This window comes from Schistocerca americana, chromosome 8 (assembly GCF_021461395.2).
Source record: "Schistocerca americana isolate TAMUIC-IGC-003095 chromosome 8, iqSchAmer2.1, whole genome shotgun sequence".
Taxonomy (NCBI): Eukaryota; Metazoa; Arthropoda; class Insecta; order Orthoptera; family Acrididae; genus Schistocerca; species Schistocerca americana.
Window position 1 is genome coordinate 492,014,606 of NC_060126.1, and position 18,536 is coordinate 492,033,141.

At 39.9% G+C, this 18,536-nt stretch overlaps 1 protein-coding gene across 1 annotated transcript in view; it reads left to right on the plus strand.

The window, feature by feature from the left end:
• Positions 1 to 18,475, plus strand: part of LOC124545939 (trypsin-7-like) — a 33,554-nt gene extending 15,079 nt beyond the window's left edge. Inside the window, exon 2 of the mRNA XM_047124900.1 lies at positions 18,077 to 18,475. Within this exon, the coding sequence (XP_046980856.1) occupies positions 18,077 to 18,475 (399 nt within the window). The remainder of the gene's footprint in view (positions 1 to 18,076) is intronic.
• Positions 18,476 to 18,536: the final 61 nt, after the last annotated feature.

The following is an 18,536-nucleotide window of genomic DNA, read 5'->3' on the forward strand; positions in this document are numbered from 1 at the left end:
TCGCCACTTTCTAAGACCATGGATTAGTACATGTTCTCTCGCATATCAAGAAACATAGGGAAAGTTTCTGCTCGAAAATTCAGTAAAGACTTTAGTTTTAGTAAAGACTTTAGTTTTATAGGAATTTCAGCGGAAGACAGCAGCCTAGCAGATGACAGCTCATGAGTACATGTTCTCTCGCATAACAAGAAACATAGGGAAAGTTTCTGCTGCAAAATTCAGTAAAGACTTTAGTTTTAGTAAAGACTTTAGTTTTATAGGAATATCAGCGGAAGACAGCAGCCCAGCAGATGACAGCTCATGAGTACATGTTCTCTCGCATAACAAGAAACATAGGGAAAGTTTCTGCTGCAAAATTCAGTAAAGACTTTAGTTTTAGTAAAGACTTTAGTTTTATAGGAATTTCAGCGGAAGAGAGCAGCCTAGCAGATGGCAGCTCATGAGTACATGTTCTCTCGCATAACAAGAAACATAGGGAAAGTTTCTGCTGCAAAATTCAGAAAAGACTTTAGTTTCAGTAAAGACTTTAGTTTTATAGGAATTTCAGCGGAAGAGAGCAGCCTAGCAAATGGCAGCTCATGAGTACATGTTCTCTCGCATAACAAGAAACATAGGGAAAGTTTCTGCTGCAAAATTCAGAAAAGACTTTAGTTTTAGTAAAGACTTTAGTTTTATAGGAATATCAGCGGAAGACAGCAGCCCAGCAGATGACAGCTCATGAGTATCTCTCGCATAACAAGAAACATAGGGAAAGTTTCTGCTGCAACATTCAGTAAAGACTTTAGTGTTAGTAAAGACTTTAGTTTTATAGGAATTTCAGCGGAAGAGAGCGGCCTAGCAGATGGCAGCTCATGAGTACATTATTGCAAAATTCAGTAAAGACTTTAGTTTTAGTAAAGACTTACGTTTTATAGGAATTTCAGCGGAAGAGAGCAGCCTAGCAGATGGCAGCTCATGAGTACATGTTCTCTCGCATAACAAGAAACATAGGGAAAGTTTCTGCTGCAAAATTCAGAAAAGACTTTAGTTTTAGTAAAGACTTTAGTTTTATAGGAATTTCAGCGGAAGAGAGCAGCCTAGCAAATGGCTGCTCATGAGTACATGTTCTCTCGCATAACAAGAAACATAGGGAAAGTTTCTGCTGCAAAATTCAGAAAAGACTTTAGTTTTAGTAAAGACTTTAGTTTTATAGGAATTTCAGCGGAAGAGAGCAGCCTAGCAGATGGCAGCTCATGAGTACATGTTCTCTCGCATAACAAGAAACATAGGGAAAGTTTCTGCTGCAAAATTCAAAAAAGACTTTAGTTTTAGTAAAGACTTTAGTTTTATAGGAATTTCAGCGGAAGAGAGCAGCCTAGCAAATGGCAGCTCATGAGTACATGTTCTCTCGCATAACAAGAAACATAGGGAAAGTTTCTGCTGCAAAATTCAGTAAAGACTTTAGTTTTAGTAAAGACTTTAGTTTTATAGGAATTTCAGCGGAAGAGAGCGGCCTAGCAGATGGCAGCTCATGAGTACATTATTGCAAAATTCAGTAAAGACTTTAGTTTTAGTAAAGACTTACGTTTTATAGGAATTTCAGCGGAAGAGAGCAGCCTAGCAGATGGCAGCTCATGAGTACATGTTCTCTCGCATAACAAGAAACATAGGGAAAGTTTCTGTTGCAAAATTCAGAAAAGACTTTAGTTTTAGTAAAGACTTTAGTTTTATAGGAATTTCAGCGGAAGAGAGCAGCCTAGCAAATGGCAGCTCATGAGTACATGTTCTCTCGCATAACAAGAAACATAGGGAAAGTTTCTGCTGCAAAATTCAGTAAAGACTTTAGTTTTAGTAAAGACTTACGTTTTATAGGAATTTCAGCGGAAGAGAGCAGCCTAGCAGATGGCAGCTAATGAGTACATGTTCTCTCGCATAACAAGAAACATAGGCAAAGTTTCTGCTGCAAAATTCAGAAAAGACTTTAGTTTTAGTAAAGACTTTAGTTTTATAGGAATTTCAGCGGAAGACAGCAGCCTAGCAGATGACAGCTCATGAGTACATGTTCTCTCGCATAACAAGAAACATAGGGAAAGTTTCTGCTGCAAAATTCAGAAAAGACTTTAGTTTTAGTAAAGACTTTAGATTTATAGGAATTTCAGCGGAAGAGAGCGGCCTAGCAGATGGCAGCTCATGAGTACATTATTGCAAAATTCAGTAAAGACTTTAGTTTTAGTAAAGACTTACGTTTTATAGGAATTTCAGCGGAAGAGAGCAGCCTAGCAGATGGCAGCTCATGAGTACATGTTCTCTCGCATAACAAGAAACATAGGGAAAGTTTCTGTTGCAAAATTCAGAAAAGACTTTAGTTTTAGTAAAGACTTTAGTTTTATAGGAATTTCAGCGGAAGAGAGCAGCCTAGCAAATGGCAGCTCATGAGTACATGTTCTCTCGCATAACAAGAAACATAGGGAAAGTTTCTGCTGCAAAATTCAGAAAAGACTTTAGTTTTAGTAAAGACTTTAGTTTTATAGGAATATCAGCGGAAGACAGCAGCCCAGCAGATGACAGCTCATGAGTATCTCTCGCATAACAAGAAACATAGGGAAAGTTTCTGCTGCAACATTCAGTAAAGACTTTAGTGTTAGTAAAGACTTTAGTTTTATAGGAATTTCAGCGGAAGAGAGCGGCCTAGCAGATGGCAGCTCATGAGTACATTATTGCAAAATTCAGTAAAGACTTTAGTTTTAGTAAAGACTTACGTTTTATAGGAATTTCAGCGGAAGAGAGCAGCCTAGCAGATGGCAGCTCATGAGTACATGTTCTCTCGCATAACAAGAAACATAGGGAAAGTTTCTGCTGCAAAATTCAGAAAAGACTTTAGTTTTAGTAAAGACTTTAGTTTTATAGGAATTTCAGCGGAAGAGAGCAGCCTAGCAAATGGCTGCTCATGAGTACATGTTCTCTCGCATAACAAGAAACATAGGGAAAGTTTCTGCTGCAAAATTCAGAAAAGACTTTAGTTTTAGTAAAGACTTTAGTTTTATAGGAATTTCAGCGGAAGAGAGCAGCCTAGCAGATGGCAGCTCATGAGTACATGTTCTCTCGCATAACAAGAAACATAGGGAAAGTTTCTGCTGCAAAATTCAGAAAAGACTTTAGTTTTAGTAAAGACTTTAGTTTTATAGGAATTTCAGCGGAAGAGAGCAGCCTAGCAAATGGCAGCTCATGAGTACATGTTCTCTCGCATAACAAGAAACATAGGGAAAGTTTCTGCTGCAAAATTCAGTAAAGACTTTAGTTTTAGTAAAGACTTTAGTTTTATAGGAATTTCAGCGGAAGAGAGCGGCCTAGCAGTTGGCAACTCATGAGTACATTATTGCAAAATTCAGTAAAGACTTTAGTTTTAGTAAAGACTTACGTTTTATAGGAATTTCAGCGGAAGAGAGCAGCCTAGCAGATGGCAGCTCATGAGTACATGTTCTCTCGCATAACAAGAAACATAGGCAAAGTTTCTGCTGCAAAATTCAGAAAAGACTTTAGTTTTAGTAAAGACTTTAGTTTTATAGGAATTTCAGCGGAAGACAGCAGCCTAGCAGATGACAGCTCATGAGTACATGTTCTCTCGCATAACAAGAAACATAGGGAAAGTTTCTGCTGCAAAATTCAGAAAAGACTTTAGTTTTAGTAAAGACTTTAGTTTTATAGGAATTTCAGCGGAAGAGAGCAGCCTAGCAGATGGCAGCTCATGAGTACATGTTCTCTCGCATAACAAGAAACATAGGGAAAGTTTCTGCCGCAAAATTCAGAAAAGACTTTAGTTTTAGTAATGACTTCAGTTTTATAGGAATTTCAGCGGAAGAGAGCAGCCTAGCAGATGGCAGCTCATGAGTACATGTTCTCTCGCATAACAAGAAACATAGGGAAAGTTTCTGCTGCAAAATTCAGAAAAGACTTTAGTTTTAGTAAAGACTTTAGTTTTATAGGAATTTCAGCGGAAGAGAGCAGCCTAGCAAATGGCAGCTCATGAGTACATGTTCTCTCGCATAACAAGAAACATAGGGAAAGTTTCTGCTGCAAAATTCAGTAAAGACTTTAGTTTTAGTAAAGACTTTAGTTTTATAGGAATTTCAGCGGAAGAGAGCGGCCTAGCAGTTGGCAACTCATGAGTACATTATTGCAAAATTCAGTAAAGACTTTAGTTTTAGTAAAGACTTACGTTTTATAGGAATTTCAGCGGAAGAGAGCAGCCTAGCAGATGGCAGCTCATGAGTACATGTTCTCTCGCATAACAAGAAACATAGGCAAAGTTTCTGCTGCAAAATTCAGAAAAGACTTTAGTTTTAGTAAAGACTTTAGTTTTATAGGAATTTCAGCGGAAGACAGCAGCCTAGCAGATGACAGCTCATGAGTACATGTTCTCTCGCATAACAAGAAACATAGGGAAAGTTTCTGCTGCAAAATTCAGAAAAGACTTTAGTTTTAGTAAAGACTTTAGTTTTATAGGAATTTCAGCGGAAGAGAGCAGCCTAGCAGATGGCAGCTCATGAGTACATGTTCTCTCGCATAACAAGAAACATAGGGAAAGTTTCTGCTGCAAAATTCAGAAAAGACTTTAGTTTTAGTAAAGACTTTAGTTTTATAGGAATTTCAGCGGAAGACAGCAGCCTAGCAGATGACAGCTCATGAGTACATGTTCTCTCGCATAACAAGAAACATAGGGAAAGTTTCTGCTGCAAAATTCAGAAAAGACTTTAGTTTTAGTAAAGACTTTAGTTTTATAGGAATTTCAGCGGAAGAGAGCAGCCTAGCAAATGGCTGCTCATGAGTACATGTTCTCTCGCATAACAAGAAACATAGGGAAAGTTTCTGCTGCAAAATTCAGAAAAGACTTTAGTTTTAGTAAAGACTTTAGTTTTATAGGAATTTCAGCGGAAGAGAGCAGCCTAGCAAATGGCAGCTCATGAGTACATGTTCTCTCGCATAACAAGAAACATAGGGAAAGTTTCTGCTGCAAAATTCAGTAAAGACTTTAGTTTTAGTAAAGACTTTAGTTTTATAGGAATTTCAGCGGAAGAGAGCGGCCTAGCAGTTGGCAACTCATGAGTACATTATTGCAAAATTCAGTAAAGACTTTAGTTTTAGTAAAGACTTACGTTTTATAGGAATTTCAGCGGAAGAGAGCAGCCTAGCAGATGGCAGCTCATGAGTACATGTTCTCTCGCATAACAAGAAACATAGGCAAAGTTTCTGCTGCAAAATTCAGAAAAGACTTTAGTTTTAGTAAAGACTTTAGTTTTATAGGAATTTCAGCGGAAGACAGCAGCCTAGCAGATGACAGCTCATGAGTACATGTTCTCTCGCATAACAAGAAACATAGGGAAAGTTTCTGCTGCAAAATTCAGAAAAGACTTTAGTTTTAGTAAAGACTTTAGTTTTATAGGAATTTCAGCGGAAGAGAGCAGCCTAGCAAATGGCTGCTCATGAGTACATGTTCTCTCGCATAACAAGAAACATAGGGAAAGTTTCTGCTGCAAAATTCAGAAAAGACTTTAGTTTTAGTAAAGACTTTAGTTTTATAGGAATTTCAGCGGAAGAGAGCAGCCTAGCAGATGGCAGCTCATGAGTACATGTTCTCTCGCATAACAAGAAACATAGGGAAAGTTTCTGCTGCAAAATTCAGAAAAGACTTTAGTTTTAGTAAAGACTTTAGTTTTATAGGAATTTCAGCGGAAGAGAGCAGCCTAGCAAATGGCAGCTCATGAGTACATGTTCTCTCGCATAACAAGAAACATAGGGAAAGTTTCTGCTGCAAAATTCAGTAAAGACTTTAGTTTTAGTAAAGACTTTAGTTTTATAGGAATTTCAGCGGAAGAGAGCGGCCTAGCAGTTGGCAACTCATGAGTACATTATTGCAAAATTCAGTAAAGACTTTAGTTTTAGTAAAGACTTACGTTTTATAGGAATTTCAGCGGAAGAGAGCAGCCTAGCAGATGGCAGCTCATGAGTACATGTTCTCTCGCATAACAAGAAACATAGGCAAAGTTTCTGCTGCAAAATTCAGAAAAGACTTTAGTTTTAGTAAAGACTTTAGTTTTATAGGAATTTCAGCGGAAGACAGCAGCCTAGCAGATGACAGCTCATGAGTACATGTTCTCTCGCATAACAAGAAACATAGGGAAAGTTTCTGCTGCAAAATTCAGAAAAGACTTTAGTTTTAGTAAAGACTTTAGTTTTATAGGAATTTCAGCGGAAGAGAGCAGCCTAGCAGATGGCAGCTCATGAGTACATGTTCTCTCGCATAACAAGAAACATAGGGAAAGTTTCTGCTGCAAAATTCAGAAAAGACTTTAGTTTTAGTAAAGACTTTAGTTTTATAGGAATTTCAGCGGAAGAGAGCAGCCTAGCAGATGACAGCTCATGAGTACATGTTCTCTCGCATAACAAGAAACATAGGGAAAGTTTCTGCTGCAAAATTCAGAAAAGACTTTAGTTTTAGTAAAGACTTTAGTTTTATAGGAATTTCAGCGGAAGACAGCAGCCTAGCAGATGACAGCTCATGAGTACATGTTCTCTCGCATAACAAGAAACATAGGGAAAGTTTCTGCTGCAAAATTCAGAAAAGACTTTAGTTTTAGTAAAGACTTTAGTTTTATAGGAATTTCAGCGGAAGACAGCAGCCTAGCAGATGACAGCTCATGAGTACATGTTCTCTCGCATAACAAGAAACATAGGGAAAGTTTCTGCTGCAAAATTCAGAAAAGACTTTAGTTTTAGTAAAGACTTTAGTTTTATAGGAATTTCAGCGGAAGACAGCAGCCTAGCAAATGGCAGCTCATGAGTACATGTTCTCTCGCATAACAAGAAACATAGGGAAAGTTTCTGCTGCAAAATTCAGAAAAGACTTTAGTTTTAGTAAAGACTTTAGTTTTATAGGAATTTCAGCGGAAGACAGCAGCCTAGCAGATGACAGCTCATGAGTACATGTTCTCTCGCATAACAAGAAACATAGGGAAAGTTTCTGCTGCAAAATTCAGAAAAGACTTTAGTTTTAGTAAAGACTTTAGTTTTATAGGAATTTCAGCGGAAGAGAGCAGCCTAGCAAATGGCTGCTCATGAGTACATGTTCTCTCGCATAACAAGAAACATAGGGAAAGTTTCTGCTGCAAAATTCAGAAAAGACTTTAGTTTTAGTAAAGACTTTAGTTTTATAGGAATTTCAGCGGAAGAGAGCAGCCTAGCAGATGGCAGCTCATGAGTACATGTTCTCTCGCATAACAAGAAACATAGGGAAAGTTTCTGCTGCAAAATTCAGAAAAGACTTTAGTTTTAGTAAAGACTTTAGTTTTATAGGAATTTCAGCGGAAGAGAGCAGCCTAGCAAATGGCAGCTCATGAGTACATGTTCTCTCGCATAACAAGAAACATAGGGAAAGTTTCTGCTGCAAAATTCAGTAAAGACTTTAGTTTTAGTAAAGACTTTAGTTTTATAGGAATTTCAGCGGAAGAGAGCGGCCTAGCAGTTGGCAACTCATGAGTACATTATTGCAAAATTCAGTAAAGACTTTAGTTTTAGTAAAGACTTACGTTTTATAGGAATTTCAGCGGAAGAGAGCAGCCTAGCAGATGGCAGCTCATGAGTACATGTTCTCTCGCATAACAAGAAACATAGGCAAAGTTTCTGCTGCAAAATTCAGAAAAGACTTTAGTTTTAGTAAAGACTTTAGTTTTATAGGAATTTCAGCGGAAGACAGCAGCCTAGCAGATGACAGCTCATGAGTACATGTTCTCTCGCATAACAAGAAACATAGGGAAAGTTTCTGCTGCAAAATTCAGAAAAGACTTTAGTTTTAGTAAAGACTTTAGTTTTATAGGAATTTCAGCGGAAGACAGCAGCCTAGCAGATGACAGCTCATGAGTACATGTTCTCTCGCATAACAAGAAACATAGGGAAAGTTTCTGCTGCAAAATTCAGAAAAGACTTTAGTTTTAGTAAAGACTTTAGTTTTATAGGAATTTCAGCGGAAGACAGCAGCCTAGCAGATGACAGCTCATGAGTACATGTTCTCTCGCATAACAAGAAACATAGGGAAAGTTTCTGCTGCAAAATTCAGAAAAGACTTTAGTTTTAGTAAAGACTTTAGTTTTATAGGAATTTCAGCGGAAGAGAGCAGCCTAGCAGATGACAGCTCATGAGTACATGTTCTCTCGCATAACAAGAAACATAGGGAAAGTTTCTGCTGCAAAATTCAGAAAAGACTTTAGTTTTAGTAAAGACTTTAGTTTTATAGGAATTTCAGCGGAAGACAGCAGCCTAGCAGATGACAGCTCATGAGTACATGTTCTCTCGCATAACAAGAAACATAGGGAAAGTTTCTGCTGCAAAATTCAGAAAAGACTTTAGTTTTAGTAAAGACTTTAGTTTTATAGGAATTTCAGCGGAAGACAGCAGCCTAGCAGATGGCAGCTCATGAGTACATGTTCTCTCGCATAACAAGAAACATAGGGAAAGTTTCTGCTGCAAAATTCAGAAAAGACTTTAGTTTTAGTAAAGACTTTAGTTTTATAGGAATTTCAGCGGAAGAGAGCAGCCTAGCAGATGGCAGCTCATGAGTACATGTTCTCTCGCATAACAAGAAACATAGGGAAAGTTTCTGCTGCAAAATTCAGAAAAGACTTTAGTTTTAGTAAAGACTTTAGTTTTATAGGAATTTCAGCGGAAGACAGCAGCCTAGCAGATGACAGCTCATGAGTACATGTTCTCTCGCATAACAAGAAACATAGGGAAAGTTTCTGCTGCAAAATTCAGAAAAGACTTTAGTTTTAGTAAAGACTTTAGTTTTATAGGAATTTCAGCGGAAGAGAGCAGCCTAGCAAATGGCTGCTCATGAGTACATGTTCTCTCGCATAACAAGAAACATAGGGAAAGTTTCTGCTGCAAAATTCAGAAAAGACTTTAGTTTTAGTAAAGACTTTAGTTTTATAGGAATTTCAGCGGAAGAGAGCAGCCTAGCAGATGGCAGCTCATGAGTACATGTTCTCTCGCATAACAAGAAACATAGGGAAAGTTTCTGCTGCAAAATTCAGAAAAGACTTTAGTTTTAGTAAAGACTTTAGTTTTATAGGAATTTCAGCGGAAGACAGCAGCCTAGCAGATGACAGCTCATGAGTACATGTTCTCTCGCATAACAAGAAACATAGGGAAAGTTTCTGCTGCAAAATTCAGAAAAGACTTTAGTTTTAGTAAAGACTTTAGTTTTATAGGAATTTCAGCGGAAGACAGCAGCCTAGCAGATGGCAGCTCATGAGTACATGTTCTCTCGCATAACAAGATACATAGGGAAAGTTTCTGCTGCAAAATTCAGAAAAGACTTTAGTTTTAGTAAAGACTTTAGTTTTATAGGAATTTCAGCGGAAGACAGCAGCCTAGCAGATGACAGCTCATGAGTACATGTTCTCTCGCATAACAAGAAACATAGGGAAAGTTTCTGCTGCAAAATTCAGAAAAGACTTTAGTTTTAGTAATGACTTCAGTTTTATAGGAATTTCAGCGGAAGAGAGCGGCCTAGCAGATGGCAGCTCATCGCAGCACAAGGAGAATACAGCGTGCAGAGGTGTTAACTTGTTGGTTCACTACCTCGCGTCCACTGCAAACTCGAGCAACCTTAGGTAATCTTTTGCTCAATTTGTCACACAACTAACCATCCTCTGTAGACTTGATTGTCATCCTAAAAATAGTACCGAACTTTGAACCGGAATCGGACTATTTTCGTAGTACTGACCAACATGGTAACGTGAGTGTAGGAACGATTTTGTAAAGAAATTTTTAGTTAAACTTTAATACTGTCGTGTTTAGGATACTTTAACATTCTGACAGTTAATGTTTAATATTGTTGTGTTTAGCATTATTTCACTTTTTCATGGTGGTGTTATCCTGCCAACTGTTTTTTGTTGCCACATTGAAAACTGTATAAAAAAGTGTAATTTTGTGCTAATATTGAGACATTAAACAGGTCATTTCAACTTAAACAGTTGTCTTCAATCCTAGAATAAGTAAACCAGAAGTATTGCACCTTACAATTAGAAGTAATAAAATCATTAAAAACAATTCCGGAACCCACCGTCAATGCGCATTTTGGAGTATACCATCATTCTCTGATGGATAGTTATGATTACCTACAAGGAAAACATGCGAATGAGATCTGACCATTACGTGGAGGTCACTTGTTCTTTCTAGTACACTTTCAATCACTTAGGTCTGTTTTCATGATTCTTAGTTTAAATACCTAGTGTATTCTACCCATCTGGTTCTTTTTTCCTCTAAATACAAGTGATATGTGTGCTAGGCACCTGGACCTTCACACTGCTGCTACAGTCACAGGTTCGAATCCTGCCTCAGGCATGGATGTGTGTGATGTACTTAGGTTAGTTAGGTTTAATTAGTTCTAAGTCTAGGGGACTGATGACCTCAGATGTTAGGTCCCATAGTACTTAGAGCCATTTGAACCATTTGAACCTGCACCTTGGTGTCCAATCTTGGCCTTGGGTTTCCTCAATGTTGTTGGTAACTCTCAGGTTACACAAAAATTTTTTTAGTTTATAATCTTTCTTGCTTTTGTATTTGCTTATACGTTGTGTTTGGCAGCTGTTAAGCACCTACCTACCTGGCGTCTCACATGAGGGCAAGCTGCGTTGGATCCTGCCCAGTTATATCTTGCCGACAGCTGGCGACGGATGTTCCTTTCCAGTCACAAGTAGTCGTTCCGTGCGCCTGTGAACCGACGAACATTTCTTGACATTGCGCTGTCTTGTAAGCGGATCTTGGATTGCTAAGCTCGCAGAAAAACATACAAAACGCTCGAGTTCCAATTCGATCCTAGTTCCCCTTTGCTGCTCGGTCTGTGTGTATACAGACTCATTGGAACAGCGGTCGCATATCAGTTTGGTTGGTGAGCATCTTGCTCGGTCATGTGACGTGCTTGAGCCCACTGGTTAAGCAAACACACTTACAACGGGGGTGTAGCAGTAGCGGCGTTATTGGGTTCTTTTGCTAATGTGCAACTGCAGCACTTGCATTTTGGTGTGTATGTGTTTAACACATGTCTACCAAATATGTGTAGTACATGGGCGATCTCAAGTTTCGTAATGATGCCTTTCATTGAGCCCGCTGAACTGGTATATACTGCCCTTATTTACGTGTGCTGGACAAGCTGAAGTTGTTTTGTTAAGCATGAACCATTTGAGTTGGCTCTGAGCACTATGGGTTCAACTGCTGTGGTCATAAGTCCCCTAGAACTTAGAACTACTTAAACCTAACTAACCTAAAGACATCACACACATCCATGCACGAGGCAGGATTCGAACCTGCGACCGTAGCGGTCGTGCGGTTCCAGACTGTAGCGCCTGTAACCGCTCGGCCACTCTGGCCGGCAACCATTTGAGTCTTTCAGGCTCTACGTCAATGGTACCCTTTTTTAACCTGTTGTTAATTTGTTTAAGTATCATTTAAATTGAAAGGAAACATTTTTGCGTGTAAACCATGACAGCCAAATAATTGGCATTAAAAAATTTTTTCGGCGTAATGTGGCTATTTGCTTGAAGTTTATGGTTATTGAAAAGATATTCTTTAATGTGTACTGTGCGCTTTCTTAGAAGTTCACTATTTTGAGCACAAATGCTCGTGCGGTAGTAGTGATCCCATTTTCTTAACTGTACAACTTGTAAGTTGTACTGCCCCCACTTGTTCTTATAATCTTTGGTTATGAGGGCTTACTGGTTGATATGGTCCGATTCTTAAATCTTCTTGAATATCTTCTGTAATGATATTATTGAGATCTCAGTCTTTTTAAAATTATAGCTTATTTGCTTAATTATTGTTTTAATAGCGAACTCTTTTTTGCTAAAATATTATTCCTCCCTAACTAGCATTATCAGTCTCAATTTTTTTAATTTCTTTAAGACGTAAGAGTGATTCATCCTGCTGCCATAAGCAACCGTGTCTGATAAACTGCAAAGTGGAATATTTCAGTTTTTATGGAAATTAATTTTAATATATATTCTCAAATAAACGTATTTTATAGTGCAAATGTCACTTCTATCCTCTCAGCACCTTAACGCTCCCAGTTAGCTTCCCCATTTGGCGTTGTTAGTTAGTGATTTTTTGAAATTTTGTAACTTCTGTTATTTTTGTTCGCGCTGGTCTTTCGTAATATGTGACAGCTCCATTTAAGACAGTATATAGTTACAATGTATCTTACTATAATCCTTGATGGTTAACTCGACTGGAATTTTGTCTTTCATGAACACTTGGGCTCAAAAGAGTCCTGTCATATTATTTTTATTTTCATTTTATCGGAAGAAAACCTGTTCTACTAATATGTCTGATCGATAATATGTATATGTTCCCCTACAATTTGTCGCTTCCCCTACAGGTAAATATAACTGTAAATATTAGTCTGCCTACACAGTATACCCTTAGCGTTGGGGAAATTTACAGGTTTTTTGTTAAATATTCTCTGTACCAATGTTTCATTGTACAGATGTCCCCTACCTTCCTTCCTGACAGGTACCTTAATTTCAGTGTTAATTTAGATTAAATTGGCATTGTGCCACCTCTTATGACTATCGCGGTTACGACTTGGCGTAGCTGAGCCTATCTTCTCACGCATGCCCGACGGGGCCGTACTTCCATGTTTTACTCCAGAATTGTCAGTACACGGTTTGCTGTGGGCTGGGGCCCTACGCGTACGTCCTCTCACCGCTGCTTGTATAAGCACTGTTTGTTTTTGGGGGTTCTCAGAATGTGCTTTCAGTTTCTTTTGGGTATAAATCCTTATCACTGGAATTCTTCTGTAAGGATTATACCTAGCATATAGGCAACTGTCGAGTTTTTGATGCTTGTGTTTTTATCTGCATGAGAGTACAAAGCACTTATGTTTCATTGACAGAGGATTTCCATGTCTAAAAAAGTCCGTGGTGGTTTGTTATTTATAATGTAATTAAAAATTGTGTCGTAAACGGTGTAACTTAACAAAAGATTATTTGTGTCTTCTTTACGTCAATTATTTGGCACCGAGAATGTGACTTTTTAGTCATGAAACTAATAGTGAACAACAGGTGATCAATAAATCTGTTCATGGCAGCTGTTGCAGTTATTTATTACCATCTTACTGGTTTCGGACACAAGGACATTCCGTCTGCCTATAAACCAGTAAGATCGTATGGTGACACGTACTATCGCGATGTTGGATGTTACACAAATGCACTGAAGGTGGTTATTTATAGCCGAAATCTAGAGTAAGAATGACTAGTGGGATTGCGACTGATTGCTGTGCGCCTCTCCTTCCTCATTGTCTATGGTCGCTGCGCATAGCAGATCCTTATGGAATCGAAGTTCATTAACTGTCTGTGCACGACATCCAGGCTGATTTTTGAGGAGGAGAAACAAAATGCAACAGAAACATGTTTTGAGCCACCTGAAGCTGATGTGTGGTAGGATTAAAGTTCTAGCGAAGAAGATGGGTGTGGAAAGATAGACAGTCTTGGACCAATGCAACAACATGTTGGTGCAGAAGCGCTTTTGACCTATAAAAACAAGTTGGGTGGTGAACATGAGAAGAAATGTTCTCACTATGACAAACCAGAAATTGTCAATACAGATGAAACTGAAAAGCTAGATATCAGAGATTGGAGAAGGAAGGATCTGCAAAGTGATAAAGCTGTATTTACTGAGAGTGGTCATAGTAAATACAGAAGCTTCTCTGTAGTTTAATGTTTTGAACCGTTGTGGAGTGATGAAATAATTAAAATTCTCATTACTGAATCAACAAAATACACTTCGTTCAAGAACTGCCCAGATCCCAAAATAATACATGAAGAGATAAAAGATTTTCTAGGAATTCTAATTCTGTGCTTATTAGAAGATGTTACCGGAATTCAGGATGGAACATGAGAAATCATATGTTGCACAACATGATGAGGAGAGACAGATCTGAAACATTTACGAGATTGATTCATTCATGTCATATCACATAAATCAGCGTAACTGATAAAACGCGGAAACTCCGGCGATTAACAGATATGCTAAGAAAAAAATTTTCACTTTGAGTCTGTATAAGATTTGGATTATGTACCGTATCACAGAAAGTGAGTGTTGTTACCTAAACATAATATAAACAGAAACTACCAACTTCCATCACTGCTGGCTGTTCACCTCCAACTGTGAGTCCGACCAGCCAGAGAGAGTCTCTTACAGACTGCGCACAACGCAGTCAGAGATTTAATACAGAGCGCTACATAGCGCTAACAACATACTAACACATAAACAGGCTACTTACAAAGTGACATACATTGCATTACTTTATTGGGTCACGTATTTCACTTAAAATACACCGCAGAGCCAAGGAAACTGGTACACTTACCTGATAACTTGTATGGCCCCCGCAAGCACGCAGAAGTGCCGCAACACGACGTGGCATGGACTCGACTAACGTCTGAAGTGGTGCTGGAGGGAACTGACACCATGAATCCAGCAGGGCTGTCCATAAATCCGTAAGAGTGCGACGGGGTGGAGACCTCTTCTGAACAGCACGTTGCAAGGCATCCCTGAAATGCTCAATAATGTTCATGTCTGGAGATATCTTCTGAGTAGCGTAACATGTATGTTATACCCTCTTTTATTAAAATTAGTAACTGTGTTTTTGTTGTATTTTTGTTTGTTGCCTGCCAACAAGCATATACCATATTAGTACAATTCATAAGTGAAAATTAATTCAGGGTGAAATAGGTTAATTCTTGGAATATTGTATCATCATCATTTAAGACTGATTATGCCTTTCAGCACTCAGTCTGGAGCATAGTCCTCCTTATAAAATTCCTCCATGATCCCCTATTCAGTGCTAACATTGGTGCCTCTTCTGATGTTCTTAACCGAATCCAGGTACCTTCTCCTTGGTCTACCCCGACTCCTCCTACCCTCTACTGCTGAACCCGTGAGTCTCCTGGGTAACCTTGCTTCTCCCATGCGTGTAACATGACCCCACCATCTAAGCCTGTTCGCCCTGACTGCTACATCTATAGAGATCACTCCCAGTTTTTCTTTGATTTCCTCATTGTGGACACCCTCCTGCCATTGTTCCCATCTACTAGTACCTGCAATCATCCTAGCTACTTTCATATCCGTAACCTCAACCTTATTGATAAGGTAACCTGAATCCATCCAGCTTTCGCTCCCATACAACAAAGTTGGTCGAAAGATTGAGCGGTGCACTGACTTCCTTCTTGCAGAAGAGAGTAGATCGTAGCTGAGCACTCACTGCATTAGCTTTGCTACACCTCGCTTCCAGTTCTTTCACCATGTTGCCATTCTGTGAGAATATGCACCCTAAGTACTTGAAACCGTCAACCTGTTCTAACTTTGTTCCTCCTATTTGGCACTCAATCCGTTTATATCTCTTTACCACTGACATCACTTTCGTTTTGGAGATGCTAATCTCCATACCATAGTCCTTACATTTCTGATCTAGCTCTGAAATATTACTTTGCAAACTTTCAATCGAATCTGCCATCACAACTAAGTCATCCGCATACGCGAGACTGCTTATTTTGTGTTCACATATCTTAATCTCACCCAGCCAGTCTATTGTTTTCAACATATTATCCATAAATAATATGAACAACAGTGGAGACAGGTTGCAGCCTTGTCTTACCCCTGAAACTACTCTGAACCATGAACTCAATTTATCGTCAACTCAAACTACTGCCTGACTATCTATGTAAAGACCTTTAATTGCTTGCAAAAGTTTGGCTCCTATTCCCTAATCTCGTAGAACAGACAATAACTTCCTCCTAGGAACCCGGTCATATGCGTTTTCTAGATCTATAAGGTATAGATACAATTCCCTGGTCCACTCGTAACACTTCTCCATTATTTGCCGTAAGCTAAAGATCTGGGCCTGACAACCTCTAAAAGGCCAAAACCCACACTGATTTTCATCCAATTTGTCCTCAACTAATACTCGCACTTTCCTTTCAACAATACCTGAGAAGATTTTACCCACAACGCTGATTAGAGAGATACCTCTGTAGTTGTTAAAATCTTTTCTGTTTCCATGTTTAAAGATTGGTGTGATTACTACTTTCGTTCAGTCTGATAGAACCTGTCCCGACTCCCACGCCATTTCAATTATCCTGTGTAGCCATTTAAGACCTGACATTCCACTGTATTTGATGAATTCCGACTTTCATCCACCCCAGCCGCTTTATAGCACTGCAATCTATTGACCATTTTCTCCACTTCCTCAAATGTGATCCTATTTCCATCATCATTCCTATCCCATTGTACATCGAAATCTGAAACATTACTGATCGTATTTTCATCTACACTGAGCAACTCTTCAAAATATTCCCTCCATCTGCCCAAGGCATCAACAGGATTCACCAACAGTTTTCTGACCTGTCCAAAATAGTTGTCATTTCCTTCTTACCTCCCTTTCGAAGACTGCTAATTACACTCCAGAATGGTTTTCCAGCAGCTTGACCCAAAGTCTCCATCCTGTTTCCAAAGTCTTCCCAAGATTTCTTCTTGGATGCTGCAATTATCTGTTTGGCATTTTGTATTTGCTAAGAAAAACTTATTACTATTTTACAAAACATTTTCAACAATATATTCTACTGCTCGATTAATTTTACATTCTATTTGTGTCATCTACATCACATTGCACCTTATTTGTTCATGAGACCCAGAATATATTAGATACAGGCTCCCAGGTAGATGCTGTTTTCCTTGACTTCCGAAAGCCGTTCGATACAGTTCCGCACTGTCATCTGATAAACAAAGTAAGAGCCTACGGAATATCAGACCAGCTGTGGCTGGATTGAAGAGTTTTTAGCAAACAGAACACAGCATGTTGTTCTCAATGGATAGACGTCTACAGACGTTAAAGTAACCTGTGGCGCGCCACAGGGGAGTGTTATGGGACCATTGCTTTTCACAATATATATAAATGACCTAGTAGATAGTGCCGGAAGTTCCATGCGGCTTTTCGCCTCTGTAGTACACACAGAAGTTGCAGCATTAGAAAATTGTAGCGAAATGCAGGAAGATCTGCAGCGGATAGGCACTTGGTGCAGGGAGTGGCAACTGGCTCTTAACATAGACAAATGTAATGTATTGTGAATACATAAAAAGAAGAATCGTTTATTGTATGATTATATGATAGCGGAAGAAACACTGATAGCAGTTAAGTCTGTAAAATATCTGAGGGTATGCGTGCGGAACGATCTGAAGTGGAATGATCATATATTCTTTGGGAGAGTCCTTAGAAAATGTACTCCATCAACAAAGGAGGTGGCTTACAAAACACTCGTTCGACCTATACTTGAGTATTGCTCATCAGTGTGGGATCCGTACCAGATCGGGTTGACGGAGGAGATAGAGAAGATCCAAAGAAGAGCGGTGCGTTTCGTCACAGGGTTATTTGGTAAGCGTTACTCAAGTGGCAGACTCTGCAATAGAGGCGCTCTGCATCACGGTGTAGCTTGCTGTCCAGGTTTCGAGAGGGTGCGTTTCTGGATGAGGTATCGAATACATTGCTTCCTCCTACTTATACCTCCTGAGCAGATCACGAATGCAAAATTAGAGAGATTCGAGCGCGCACGGAGGCTTTCCGGCAGTCGTCCTTCCCGCGAACCATACGCGACTGGAACAGGAAACGTAGGTAATGACAGTGGCACGTAAAGTGCCCTCCGCCACACACCGTTGGGTGGCTTGCGGAGTACAAATGTAGATGTAGATGTAGATTCTCAGCATTCCCAGTAGTTCGCAAATACGTCACCGTACTAGCATTCCGCAGGGCGACGGTTCAATCCCGCGTCCGGCCATCGTGATTCAGGTTTTCCGTGATTTCCCTAAATCGCTCCAGGCAAATGCCGGGATGGTTCCTTTGAAAGGGCACGGCCCAATTCCCTCCCCGCCCTTCCCTAATCCGATGAGACCAATGACCTCATAATTTGGTCTCTTCCCCCCAAAACAACCATCCAACCACAAATACGTGTCCACACTTGCAGTATACGTAATTTGGTCTTTTTTTTATTTTGCGCAGGCTTCTGAACCGTTTCCGCTGGGCACGAACATACAAGTGGCGAACCTCGCCGCCGACGGATACGACGCCCCGGCGGGCCTGCCGGTCACCGTCACGGGCTGGGGCGACACCGGGATCGACTACGACCCCGTCTACCTGCAACGGGCGGACATGCACGTCGTGGACCGCGACACCTGCCGTGAAATGATGGCCGACGTGGCGCCGGTCACGCCGCGCATGGTGTGCGCCGGGGACCCCACCATGGCCGCCTGCCACGGCGACTCGGGCAGCCCGCTGGTCGATGGGGACACTCAGATCGGCATCGTGTCCTGGAGCCGGTCCGACTGCATCAGCGCTACGGCCGTCTATGCGGATGTGGGCAACCTCCGGGCCTGGATCAGGAACAACACTGGAGTTTAACAGACACAGTGTATGCCCTCACATCATATATGTGTCCCTTGATTATGAATGTATAATCTGC